At 41.0% G+C, this 13,668-nt stretch overlaps 1 protein-coding gene across 3 annotated transcripts in view; it reads left to right on the forward strand.

Moving 5' to 3' along the window:
• LOC119722540 (protein sidekick-1-like) overlaps window positions 1–12,845 on the forward strand; it is a 37,683-nt gene extending 24,838 nt beyond the window's left edge. Inside the window, exons 2-18 of one of the 3 annotated variants that reach the window (XM_038192724.1) lie at window positions 3–156; window positions 2,118–2,192; window positions 3,879–3,974; window positions 4,543–4,812; window positions 5,202–5,316; window positions 5,557–5,708; window positions 5,929–6,110; window positions 6,361–6,511; window positions 7,299–7,390; window positions 7,870–7,990; window positions 8,078–8,179; window positions 8,782–8,917; window positions 9,173–9,327; window positions 9,478–9,651; window positions 10,508–10,657; window positions 11,036–11,166; window positions 11,652–12,845. In XM_038192724.1, coding sequence (XP_038048652.1) covers window positions 3,914–3,974; window positions 4,543–4,812; window positions 5,202–5,316; window positions 5,557–5,708; window positions 5,929–6,110; window positions 6,361–6,511; window positions 7,299–7,390; window positions 7,870–7,990; window positions 8,078–8,179; window positions 8,782–8,917; window positions 9,173–9,327; window positions 9,478–9,651; window positions 10,508–10,657; window positions 11,036–11,166; window positions 11,652–12,035 — 2,376 coding nt within the window. In that variant the 5' untranslated portion in view covers window positions 3–156; window positions 2,118–2,192; window positions 3,879–3,913 and the 3' untranslated portion in view covers window positions 12,036–12,845. Of the gene's footprint in view, window positions 1–2; window positions 157–2,117; window positions 2,193–3,461; window positions 3,642–3,878; window positions 3,975–4,542; window positions 4,813–5,201; window positions 5,317–5,556; window positions 5,709–5,928; window positions 6,111–6,360; window positions 6,512–7,298; window positions 7,391–7,869; window positions 7,991–8,077; window positions 8,180–8,781; window positions 8,918–9,172; window positions 9,328–9,477; window positions 9,652–10,507; window positions 10,658–11,035; window positions 11,167–11,651 lie in introns of those variants that run through there. The other 2 variants (XM_038192723.1, XM_038192725.1) reach the window with 2 other exon arrangements.
• Window positions 12,846–13,668: the final 823 nt, after the last annotated feature.

A 13,668-nucleotide genomic window follows, 5' to 3' on the forward strand; every position in this document is an offset into this window, starting at 1 on the left:
AGGGTTGAAGATGATGAAGACTTCGATCTGGTGCGTTGGACCATCATAGAGCAAGGTGGACCATTTCTGCCTCCGTGGTTGGACCATGAACGTCCTCATCCAAACATGACGTCGTCCACAAGCAACAAGTATGAAGCGAAGAGAAAGTTTTTATAGGTAAGGCGGCCAATACTGGCGGCGTTTATACACGCACGTTGTAGTAAAACCATAGAGTAAGGAACTAACACTGTCATGACACTACAGTAGTATTAGTAGTAACAGGACATTATTTTGCACCCATGGATCATGGAGCTATTTTTACTGGAATACAAGCACACCAAACCCCGTGCATGGTTCTTACTACTTTTAAGGTTCTTATTCCTCCACGGCACAAGGGATCTTAATATCGTGGTCGTAAATCTGTCGGTCAGTGGGTCGGGCCGCAGCGGGAGGCCTCCATGCCTTTGCTGGTCAGCCAGGGTCGCTAATTGGTCTGTATCCTGTGTGGGCTTGGCGGACTGTTCAAACTCCATGAGGAAAGATATCGTCCATGCCTCAGCTTAACTGATCTTTGGGTGGGGAATGGTATTAAATTTTACAACAGGAGCTGCGGTGTTCTTAAGTGGTGCCTTTTTGGCAATTTCTGTATTACTGCCTTGGGCCTCTTGTCTTTTTTTCCTAATTTCCCTTAAGTAATAATTATAACCCCCTCAATTTTTTTGGGGTGGGGGTGGGGGGGTGGGGGGGGGGTGGTACGGGTGGGGGTGGCCTGAAGGGGGTCGACCCCAATCCCTCATCACACCCATGTTTGGATCAATATTATGCATTTCGGGCGTGGATCCAGAGGGGGGATTTTGGGTGTGAAACCACCCCCCCCCCCAGCTCTGTAAAAAAAAAAATTATCATACAAATTCCTAAAAAATAAGTCAAACCTCATACATTTTCATAATTTTTTGCTGATGAAACCCCCCCCCTGCGAAAATTCCTGGATCCGCCCCTGCATATTGCTCAACACAAATAAAGAAATGTAATTCATTTTATCAATAGCGCTCGCGAGTCTCATGGGGGCTAGATTTCTGACTGAATTTTACATAAGTGGATATGCAACTTTTTAATGTTTACGTCTTAATGATGGACATAGATATGGCCTATAACCACTTGTTTTGGTTTACATGTACACATGTACATGCATGTACCTTGTAGCTCCGGCTCTGTACCCATCTAAAGTTTTGGGTCTGTGTTTTGTACCTTGTATTGTAGCTTCGGCTCTGTACCCAGCTAAGTCTTGGGTCTGTGCACTCTGAGGTGCCAGTGGTTGTATATTGATCACTCAGTAGTGTTCAAAATCATGGGAGTGTGTACGCCCCATGTGTGACCGGTTTGCCCAATCATCATGGAAGAATTGGAAATGAAATGAATTAAAAAAGTTTCACATGACTGTGGCATAAATTCATACCTGTGAGTAATCCCTGTGTTTTTGTCATTGAGTCTGAGTATAATACAAGTATATAAACCATGTTCAATTTCTTAGTATGTGACAAAAAATAGTCAATTCTGTATAAAACTGCAGTTATTTTCTTTTGCAGTGAATGGTGCCATTGTTTGGATTCACTTTTGATGTGATTTCTTTTGTTGAGTAAACTTTCAAACACTATCATTATCTTCTATAATTTCAAGTGGTTTGTCTTCTTGGAGCAATCATGTATGATACATAAAGTTTGATAGTCTGCTGGTGGCGTGTGCCTCACGCGACATGACTCAAACCATTAAGTGGCACGCGATAGTCTGAGACTGAAACTGTAACAACACACAACTCACGCAGAGTCCATCACCGCAAGCCAAGCCACATCCCAACCCTTGGAACAGAATGAACTTTTGGCAGAGTGCCAACAAAAAATTGTATAAACAAAACCATGCGGTATTTCTTAAAGTTTGCGGGAGAGATGCCTGGTTTGGAGAGATAAGAAAGTTTGATTGAATTGATGTGAAAAACTGATGACCTTTGATTGGTGATAAATGTATCAGAGCAGATGGAGGGTTGAAAAATGAGGTGTAGGTGGGTGGCATGGAGGATGTCGTTGGATGACTGTTTACCTTTTTGAGATCTGGATTTCATTTTGTTTTCATTTTTGCCCCAGGAAATAGGAAACAGACGTTTTTTGGGGTTAAATCAACCAGTTCAAGTTCAGCCATTGGTGAACCCTCTTATTCTGGTCAGTAAGATGTCAAAAGTGCTTTGAAAGGTATAGGCCTACATGTAACCTTTTCCCATTGTTGTTGTGTGACTGTCAAGGGTACATTTTATGTTAAATTTAGAGTATTTTTCATTTTGCAGATCTATTGTGTGTTTTATGGGACGTTACGTTCAAAGAAAGTATGTTCGTTTGAAAAATAAAGTATGAAACTCTCAGTGGTAATTTAATGAATAAAATGAAGAACACTATCTCTTACCTAAGTAAGTTAAGTGCAGCAAGCCTTCTGGTCAATATGGTGAAGTTTCATCATCAGCCCCTTTGCGTGTGGGCAAGCAGGTGTGAAACAACTTATTATCAAAACCATTGTTCTCTTCTTTTTTTTCAGTCTTTTCAATACTTTCAGTTACATTGTATCAAGAAATCAGTGCACATTTTATGGCCTGTGGAACAGGTTGTTTATCCATTTTCAATTCTGAAATTATGGCAAATAGAAATTTAAGTGCATTATACCTCGAAGAAAGTGAAACTGTAAATTTGATTGAGTTTATGAATGCGTCACTTTATAATCAACAACCTCAAAAGCATTGTTTACCTGAAAGTGAAATAGTGTGCTACTTTTTAAGCTGCTTGCAAGAATGAGGAGAACTTTGACAAATCACCGAAGGAGATTTTATTACCCCGATGTTTAGTTTCAAGATAAACCTTACTGTGTACATGCATGGAGCTACATGTAACTCAACAACTGTGGGGTTTTTTTGGCACGCGCTCCTATCAAGAAGCCCCATGTACTACCCCCACACATCTGCAGACCAAGAGGACAAAAATGTCCTCTTCAGAAGCCAAGTTTCCACAAAAATTAAACTGTTCAGTCTTTCTTTCAGCCCATTGATGTCTCAAACAAAGGTGTTCTTATATCCCCAGGGTAGCTTATAACAAAGTATCTTTCTGTTTTTTTGTGTTCTAAAAACAATTTTTTTTCAAGGAAATCATCAGCAGGACAGGAACAGGATGAAGCCATAAAAGAATACACCATCATGTGTATTATTTTAAGACTGTTCATTCTAGTGGGTGAAAGTACTGTGATTTAAGCTTATATCCGGAGTTCTCACACAGAGCTTTAATACTCTTAAATTGAATGTGTGTTTTCCGAGGTTTTTGCAAACATAAGAAGTTTGATTTTGAGTTCTTTTTAAATCTTCTGTTACAGTATCCAGGTGCTGCATGCTCTTAAAACTATGAAAAAAAATCTGGGTCTCTGGTGTGGCTAGCAACAGTTTTGTGACCTCAAAATATTCCACTTCCTTCTTTCGTCAAAAGTGAAAGGAAGGTTGCTTTATGTGCACAATGGAAGTGCGGGGAAGTTTTGAAATATTATCTCGGGAAAGGAAATCATAATCACTATTTTAAAAGGAAGTTGGTGTATTGATAGTCAGTTTGCTGGTGACTGGGGATCGAGTTAAAGTACTGGTGAGTCAGGCTGACAAAAAAAATAAAGAGCAGTGTTTTGTTTATTTATTTTGGAGACATCAGATGTGCTGGCAGTGTTTTTGCTTGTAACTAGTCCAAAGTTCTGTTTATATACTACATGTAGTTTGAAAGACTTACTGTTTCAACTTTTATGTTTTTAACATCTTTTGGGGCTCGTGATTAGGGGTTATATAGGAACAAAAATAAAAATGCAAGAAACCTGTTTTCGTTTTGCAGGATTGTGACAACAAATCAGCATTTCTGTGGACAACATGGCTGGTACTAACTGTGTCCTGTTGACGTTGGTTGTTTTCTTGATAGGCTATCTTGAAGGTAAGTGTCAACAAGGGTGGATCCAGGTGGGGGGGGGGGGCATCGCAAAAAAGCAGCTATTGCGTACACCACCCACAAAACTCAACAAAAGCAATACATTTGCACCCCCTTCCCTTGCTTTTCATGTTAAATTTTGGGCGGAAATTGTTTGGACCCACCTTTTTTGCAACAAAAAACAAATGTTGGCCCCCCTTCCAAAAAAAAGGTTTTGGAACAGGCCATGAGAATCTCAAGTTTATACTGCTTGATTGCCAGATGAATAATCAGTTTGTTTGTTAATCGGTTAGCTGCTTGATTGTTTGTTTGTCAGGATGGCTGTCCAGTTCTTTGTCCTGACAGTTGACCAGTTGGGTGACCATTTGTCAAATTACATGTAATTGCCAGTTGATTGTCAACTGATTGGCTAGTTGACCAGTTGATGGGCCAGCTCATTGTTTGATCATTTTGCAGATATTTTGGTTGGCTGATTTCCAAAATAACATTGTTTGGGACAGTTTCCTTTAAAGTTACATCTGAATCATCTTAACTGGGATATTATGCTTCAATACAAATTGTCCTTTTTAAACAGGTTGTTTGTTACCAGTTGATCCCATCATTGAAGTTGGTTCAGACCTGGTCCTGAATTGTACCATTGATGACTCGTCCAATGACGGTCGTACATCTCAAGATGTCATCTGGGAACACAATCGCGACAAGTTGCCACCAGACAGGTACACCAGTCTCAGTGACACAGTGTCTCAATTGACACTGACAAATGTCACCTTCAGTGACTGGGGGATGTACTACTGTCACTTAGGGCGGCTCAAAAGCTGTTATGCCTCGGAGGTGTCAGTTGGAAGTAAGTCACCTAACCAGTTTCTCTAACTTTCTAAATAATTTGCTTTTTCAAATATTTACATAGGCCTAAATCTTCCATTAATGAGGAAAAATTACTTAAAATGCACTTTGATGTATTCCGACAATTGGTCATGCCCCTCTCTGGAATCTCAACAAGAATTTGCCGCTGTACATTGTACTGTTATGTTATTTTTGGCAATGAAACCAAGGATTCCTTGGCAGGAAAACTCGGATGATTTTCACGGGGAAAACCCATAGACTACCCTAAGCTGACAGAAAGGTCACATGATAATCTCATAAGGTCACATGATATATTCTCCGGGTTAGAAGATGGTTTGGAGTGTTTAATTGGTTTTAAAATGTTTTGTTTTGATTGTTATTTTGCCCAAGGGAAGCCCGAGCCACCTATTCTAACCTGCGTCATACCGTCTCCTGATGCATATCGGTGTAGCTGGGAGGACGGGACGTACACACAGATTCAAACCCAGCACAATTTTATGTTCAAGTAAGTCACATACCAGATAGAAGTTAAATCTGTGATGCCTTTTATAGAAAATGCATGAACTATATAATGTGCTTACATTGTTAATGAATATCAGAAAAATATCATCAGCATATTCCCATGTATTGCTACCGTCAGAGACCAATTAAGAGACAAGAGATTCAAACTGCTAGATTAGGTTTACTATATAGGATGAAGTTTTGAGGCCTGGGTTTATCAGCCATTTTGGTGGTTTCATTTCAGACGTGGTGGTAGCTGGGAAGACTGTCCATCACCAGGGCGCAACACTTGTAATCTACAACTTGGCGCTGGCCTCATTCAACACGTTCGAGTCACCTCAACCAACCGTCTGGGGAACGCTACAACCGAGAAAGTCTTCCATACTTACAACGATGGTATAAAAAAAGCTAGAGTTTTAGTTTCGCATTTAGATTTTGAAAAAGAATTGTAGATAGGACACATCTAGGCCTGCACAATCAATTTTGTCATTGTGCTTTGTGTTCTTAGGCAGGGCACTTTACCCATATATTGTCGCTCTGCACAACTAGATTGGTGCATTTGACTGAGAATTTCATGGTTACGTTGAGTATCTCTTCTTTTTTACTTTTTTTTTAGTCGTTGTAAATAGTCCAAGCAATGTTGCAGTCACTAAGATGGAGACTGAGACATCGCTGAGAGTAACATGGTCTGTTCCTGATGAGTGGCCGTCGACAAGAGAAGGATCTCTGACGTACAAACTGAGATACAAGAAGGAGGAATGTGTGATGGCTAATCACACATGCTGCTGTTGGTTAGAGGTAAAACTCAGATAATTCTCTTAAGAAGTGGAGGAAAGTAATGCATTGATCATCAGAGTAATTGTGGTAACAGTTCTGAAAAAAATGTCCTGATGACAGTTATTATTCACAATGCTGTCGCTGCAATAGGAATTTTCGCAACCCATATGAAATTTTACTCCTGATGATTCACAAAATTGTAAGTGTGCATCCAATTTAATCAAGAGAATGGTGGTATTAACACATAATGCATTCTTCAAACCATCAACAGACTCAAGATGTGAGGTCTAAATCCTTTACATTGAGGGAACTAGACCTATATACTTTCTACGATGTTCAAGTCGCAGCCAGATTTGACCAATCAAGGGAAGAGAATTGGAGTGAGTGGACTGAGGTTGAAACCACAATCACACGTGAGACAAGTGAGTGTCAAAGTCAAGCAAAGAGCAACATTGAGGACTTTTTGTCAACAGATTGCTGTTTTAATGTGACATAACTTAATGATAACTATATATACAACATTTGCAAACATAAAAAAACCAAACCAACAATAGTTTGAAATAACTTACTTGACCATAAGTGTATGATAACAATAGTTTCAAGCATCCTGTGAAATCATGGCACCCTAGTGTGCTGTCATTTCCAAGAAAAGTGGAATATTTGGTATCAATTTCCAATTATGGTGGGCTGACCATCCTTGGGAAGAAAACTAACGTTTTTAAAATACTGCCCCCTTAACATACCACATTTAGTTTGTTCACCTGGGAATGGCCAGTACAGCCCTAGCTAGTATGGTTCCTTGACCTGAACATTCCCTGATGTCTGTAAATTGCCCCCTTTTGTCTAAAGTAAGGCCAGGAAACCAGGCTACAAGGACAGCATGTTATTGAACACAAACTTTTGAACAGGTCAGCTAGTGAATATATGCAAGTTTGCTATAAAATACTAACTCCCAAACCTGTCCATTTCTGAAAATTACAGCAAAAGTAAATGTTACCTTAAAGCATGCTCACTTTATATTGGTAGTGTTCAAATATCTTCAAATGTGTGGCTCAATTGCTCTACATTATGATACATTCGGCTTTTGTAACCTCGTTAGGCTGATGTGGACCACTAGACCAGACACTATGGTCTAATGAGAAGGTTGACTCCTCCTATGTAGCCTTCCCTAATAAAGCTTTGCTTTTCATTTTTTTGTAATCAATCCAGCACCTCTAGAAGTTGTACAAGGCCTCGAAATTAATGAAACCCCAAACAAAGCTGACCCAGTCTACAAGAGGAATGTCAGAATATTTTGGACGGTAAGTCAACCGCCATGCTTGATGATGAGATGCCTTGATATCGTAACTTTCACTTACATTGAGCAGTCATTCTAAGGGTGTTATACTTTTCTAATGTCAATCAATTAGTGACTTGGGAGTTGCTCTGTTATCTTGGTAACAATCAAGACAACCTTGTAGGCTCTGTGAAGTAAGAACATCAGTCTGGCAAGGAGCAGTGACGTAGTCGAGTCCATCACAAGTCCTTTCACAAGTCCGGTCGCAAGAAAGGGGTGACTAATGACAAAGGAATGTTTCTGTAACAGTTCATTTGAATAGCTAGTGACTTGACTTGAGACTGAAGGACTTGTGATGGACTTGTGATGAACTTGTGATGGACTTGCGATGGACTTGTGATGGACTTGTGATGGACTTGTGAAGGACTTGTGGTGGACTTGTGATGGACTTGACTACAACAATGTCAACAATGTCATCATTTTGGTTATATTTTCTGTTTTCAGAAATTGCCAGAAGAAGGCCAACATGGGCGCCTCTTGGGCTATAGGGTAGTCATCCAGGCAGATGACACAGAAGAATTACGACGAGAATATAACACCAGCCGAAGCTTCTTTACGATTAATGGTGAGTGTTTTTCTTCTTGTGTTAAGCCTTGCAGTCTGAGAGGCAGGACTTGACAATTTCTTTCATGCATGACAATAACTTTTGCAGGTCCCCTTGAGAAGTTCAGAGGCTATCTTGTCAAAGTTGCTGCCCGTAACAGCGCCGGCATTGGCCCTTGGTCGTCAATTTTGATTGAAGATCAAACAAGAGGTAGGTCTTTCACACCAAATTTTAAAATCCTTCCCTTCAAACTTATGTGATGTGGCATGTCCTTGGGCAAGGCACTTTATCACACTTCACCGTCTTCTTACTCTTGTCAACACATGCTTGATGCAGTAGGTGGTTGTAAATTAAAGCTTCCTTACTTTGAGGTCTTTTAAACTTCTATGGAACAGTAAATGACCTGCTTTAAATTAAACTTGTTACATATTTCCCCCAAATAAAGCTAGACAATAGAGAAAACAATATTTGAACTAATTGCTGAGTCTCTGGGAATAATAAATAGATGCAGCATTTTTATGTTGTAAACTCTATTTGTGATGTGATCAAGCTACATGAGTCGTTTATCGAGAATTTTCATTTGGAGATTCAGGCCAAAATACATCTCTTGGTGTTCCAACTTCCATAATTTTTGAACTAAAGATGGTATCATCAGCATGAGGTGTTCACATCAGTAATGCTGAGATTGTGCTCTTTTCAAATCTGTAATAAGTTTGTTTTTGACCGGAGTCAACAAACGGCTGATTTAGCTTGATCGCATCACATTTGTTTTGTAGGCATATGAGGTAACAGTGATGAAATATTTTTTTTAGCACCGGGTGCTCCTGATGAGGTCAGAGCTGTTGCCTTGACAACGACCTCCATCTTTGTTGAGTGGGAGGAGCCAAGTCAACCTAATGGCTACATAGAGAATTACACAGTGCAATGGGGGAGGAGTAATGGTGAAATGTATGTACATTCCTGAAACTAGGACTTGGTATAAAATATTCTAGTCACTTTTAAGAAAGTCATGCGAGAATTTTTTTTTCGCTGAGGCTTGCATAGTGTAAAGATGAACATGAGCATTGCAATGCGATTGGAGAAACAGGAAGCCTGGATAAAGCTTTGGAGAAAACACCAAGATATGTTTATTTTCTTAAAGATATTTTGAGGAAACAACCAGACTTTGTGTTTTAGCTCACAACTGATTTCTTCATTTTGCAGAAAATATTACACCACCTCAGATTCAAGCCAGCTTTCTTATGTCATCAACGATCTGGTGACCTATGTTCTTTATGAGGTCGGCGTTAAGGTCGTGAACTCTCGCGGAGAGAGTGAAGTCACATCTGTAAGGGGCGGGGCACGCACATTGGAGGGAGGTACGTCTAGGAAATATCCCTCTGTTTCAATGCTATATTGAAATTTTAAATAGTTTCGCAGGACTATTATTTAAAAAATACCAAATGAACAGATGATACAGTTTGTGACCGTCTGCATTTAGTAACAGCCTATTTGACATCGGTTAACAGTTCCAGATGCGCCACCTACCAGCGTTGAAGTCAAGCCTGTCAAGAACTATCCTGATAGATTGATGTTGTCATGGCAACGACCGCCTGCTGAAAACTTCAACGGTGTCCTTCGTGGATATGTGATCTCATTCTGCAAGAGGAGCCTTGATAATGAGAAAACAAAGTACTGTTCAGGTAGGAGAGTTGTGTACATCCCTTTTGGTTAGTGAAGTCCGAGGCTGCAGAAACACATATGGCCTGTGGAAGCAGCGCTGAAGCCACGTCCTATTGGTTGTTGCCAATTAATGGCAGACTTTGGACTCGATCTTGGTGGCAGCAAGCACACTGGTTCTTTTCAGTTTATGCCATGCATAAGATGATGCGCTTTTGTTCAACCCTTCTCTCCCAGTCAGAGAGAAGGGAAATTACTCGCAACTCTCCTAGGTGTTTGAGACACACATCAGATTAAAGCTTATAATTGTCATCATCTGTCACTCTCAGTTTTTGTGGGGTTATCCCATGACATTTGGGAGAAACGTCCACCCAAAAAAAATTGCCCCTAAAAGTAGTCCTGTTTCCAAGAGCTTTTAAAAAAAATGATACTTGTGTTCCACTGCAAAATAAGGCAATTAAAGGGCCCAATGTCATATGAATTTAACAGAAATATAAGCTCGCATCCTGTGCATGGCTTCCGGCACCCTTCTTTTTTTTTAAACAAACCTTCAAGTCTGGCCCTCAAAATGCTCTAATACAGGAGAATTTGAGGGCATTCCAATTGTGATTTGGCCGGCGTAGGGAATTTATGCCTATTAACTGGCCTGCACACCCCAAATCTTCTCCAAAAGCTGCTAAATAATAATTTATGGCAAACAACTTTGTGTGCTAAGCACAAACCTGTCAACAGCAACATAATCTGCTGATGTTGTGGCTGGCAGCCTCAGTGTGTTTGCAAAGCAAATATGCAAATTTCTTGCAGCTTTGTGACATAATTGGCCAATATTCTTTAAAAATGTGATTTTACTTGATTCTAATCCTTCTTTGTGTATGGTAGATAACCTTCTGCAGTGGAACCTGAGCCGACCAGATGCAGTCACTGAAACTTTGACTGATCTGGGGCCATCAACATCTTATCTCATTTGGATAGCAGCTTACACTGCGGTAGGCGTGGGACCAGACTCGGAGCCTGTTGAAGGAAAGACGAGTGAGTCAGCCTACATCCAAATTATGGCTAGGGCTTACAATTACACATGTTCCTATGGAAGTGGCTCAGTGCAGCCAATTTCCATAGACTTGTTACTTCTAGCCTTAGCTGAGGAATTTGTACATGATCTTAGGTGCAAGAGGCTGTAAACCCATAGCTTACTTGATGGGTTTGTTGTCCCCAGTGGCAGGAAATTTCAAGGAACTGATTTCCTCCATTAAACTTGTTCAATTTCCTTCTTTCGTTATAGCAATGAAAAATGTATTTTGAAAATCAAGTTTAAATTCTGCCTTTCTTTTGCCGAGTGTTTCACCACATTATGGGAAGAACTCAGAACCCTAGGAATTTAAGTTTTGTCAATGTTTTGTTTCATTCCAGCTCATGACATTCTCTTGTTTGCTATTGTCATTCCAATCGCTATCGTACTTGGTCTTTGCATCTTTGGCCTCTGTGTGTGGCAGTATCGTCACATCTTTGCTGAGGCCTCAGAAGACCTGTCGAAGCAAAAGGCAAGTCAGATTAATTGAGATACTTGTAAACTTCATTTCAAACTTGAGTTCAATTTTTGCTGAATCCATAGGGCCAGTCTGTTGTGACAATAAGTCACAGACTGACTGACGAAGTGACTGACTGATTCCCCGACTCCCCGGCTGATACAAGACATACTGCTCGACTGACTGACTGACGCGGCCTCCCCGCCAACTGAATTTCTGAATCACCGACTGAGTTAATGAGTCACTGACTAACTGACAACCTGACTGACTGACTCCCCAACTGACTCCCCGACTCCCCCCCCCCCCCCCCCAACTCCCCAACTCTCCGATGATCGAGTCTTACTGATTGACTGACTGGCTGATTGGCAGGCTTCGTATAGATAATCATTATCGGCAGAATTTTCGGTCCAGATCGATGCAGCAGGCCTTGATACGTTTTGAATAAATATACAAAGATTTAAGCTTTGAGTTATTTTTTTCGCTTCATTTTCCATACACAGTCCTGTAAGAGTAGCGAGAAATTCCAGAAAGACCATGACCAAGTTGTCTCATCACCAGGAATTGCTGTCATTAGTGGGACATCAGTGGAGCAAGACAGGTCTGAGGTGAGTAAGCTTAAGACTGCATTGCAGTCATCCACCGGTCTAGAACCGATCTTAGTTGCAGTCCATCTAAACCCGAAGACCTCCATGTTTGACCGCTCTGAGAGTGGTGATAGTGGCATCCCGTCGTCCCCAGAAAACGATCCTCTGGATTTCAGCACAATGGAAGTCAAGGGGACAAGCATCGCTGAGGAAGGTGATGACAATGTGTTCTTGGAAGACAGAGATGGAGGGTCGTCTGCAATCCAGAGAGAGATGAGCAGCAGTCATCAGTCATCTTAAGATAGAGCATCTTATCATAACATACTGGTAGGTCCGTTAATAGACCAATCATGAAGCCCGGCCCGCGTCGGGCAGTAACCCTTGCGCCTCTTGGAAGCATGCTGTTCTAGACAGGAAGGTCATACACAAGTGCAGGCATTTGTGGACCTTCTCTCGGACACTGTCCCACAATCATAGCTGTGATAGGTCTAAATGTCATCGAGTGCAGCTTAATTAGTCAGTCTAATTTAATCGTTTTATATTCACCTAACAGGGTTATTTTGTGTTATCTTTTTAGTTCTCTGCAAAACATCACTTTTGCAAAAAACCCAAAGTTTAGAAACTGAAAGCTAATTTAAATTCTGTTTAAATTTATTTATTGAATTTTTATTTGAACTGGGTGGACTACCCAGTGGAATCTACTGGTCTCCCATGGGGCCAAGTGTAGAGAAGACTATGTGAACAATTACAAATTGAATATCTGGGGAAACCCACAGAATCAGGCAGGGACTGAAAACCCAGCCTACATGTGTGCCAAGGCAGGAATTGAACCCGGTCACAGCAGTGCCGGCGAGGAAATTAAGTACAGCTAGGCCAACCCGACTCCCTCATAAGGAAAATATTAAAATCACGTGTGCCTTTTATTTGCCTAATTGCAGCTGATGATAATGACATAGACAATGGCACAATGACAGTGACGATATAATGACAGTTACAGCTTTTGTAAAAATCATACCTCTTTAATAGGAATTTAATAAAAGACTGTGTGCTTTAATATGTTATGTGCTTTAGAATATGATTAACCCCCAATAACAAAACTCTTAAATGGCCATATTTACCCCTCAGCCGAGAGGCTCGAGGGGTATTGTCATCGCCTAGGGCGTCCGTCCGTCCGGATGTATGTATGTCTGTCCGTCCGTCCGTCCGTCCGTCCGTCCGGGCAGCTTAGTTTCCGGATGATAACTTGAGTTAGAAATGTTGTTTGGGGTTGTAACTTCGGTAGGGGGTTGCCCTTGGGAGTAGGCAAGTTGGGATTGGTTTTGAGGTCAAAAGGTCAAAGGTCAAGGTCACCGTGGTGAGTTAAATGTAAATGGTTTCCGGATGATAACTTGAGTTAGAAATGAGATTTTGGTGTCTAACTTTGGTAGGGGGTTGCCCTTGGGAGTAGGCAAGTTGGGATTGGTTTTGGGGTCAAAAGGTCAAAGGTCAAGGTCACCGTGGTGAGTTAAATGTAAATGGTTTCCGGATGATAACTTGAGTTAGAAATGAGATTTTGGTGTCTAACTTTGGTAGGGGGTTGCCCTTGGGAGTAGGCAAGTTGGGATTGGTTTTGAGGTCAAAAGGTCAAAGGTCAAGGTCACCGTGGTGAGTTAAATGTAAATGGTTTCCGGATGATAACTTGAGTTAGAAATGAGATTTTGGTGTCTAACTTTGGTAGGGGGTTGCCCTTGGGAGTAGGCAAGTTGGGATTGGTTTTGGGGTCAAAAGGTCAAAGGTCAAGGTCACCGTGGTGAGTTAAATGTAAATGGTTTCCGGATGATAACTTGAGTTAGAAATGAGATTTTGGTGTCTAACTTTGGTAGGGGGTTGCCCTTGGGAGTAGGCAAGTTGGGATTGGGTTTGGGGTCAAAAGGTCAAAGGTCAAGGTCACCGT

The sequence above is a fragment of the Patiria miniata genome, unplaced genomic scaffold (assembly GCF_015706575.1).
Source record: "Patiria miniata isolate m_02_andy unplaced genomic scaffold, ASM1570657v1 HiC_scaffold_15, whole genome shotgun sequence".
Classification (NCBI taxonomy): domain Eukaryota; kingdom Metazoa; phylum Echinodermata; class Asteroidea; order Valvatida; family Asterinidae; genus Patiria; species Patiria miniata.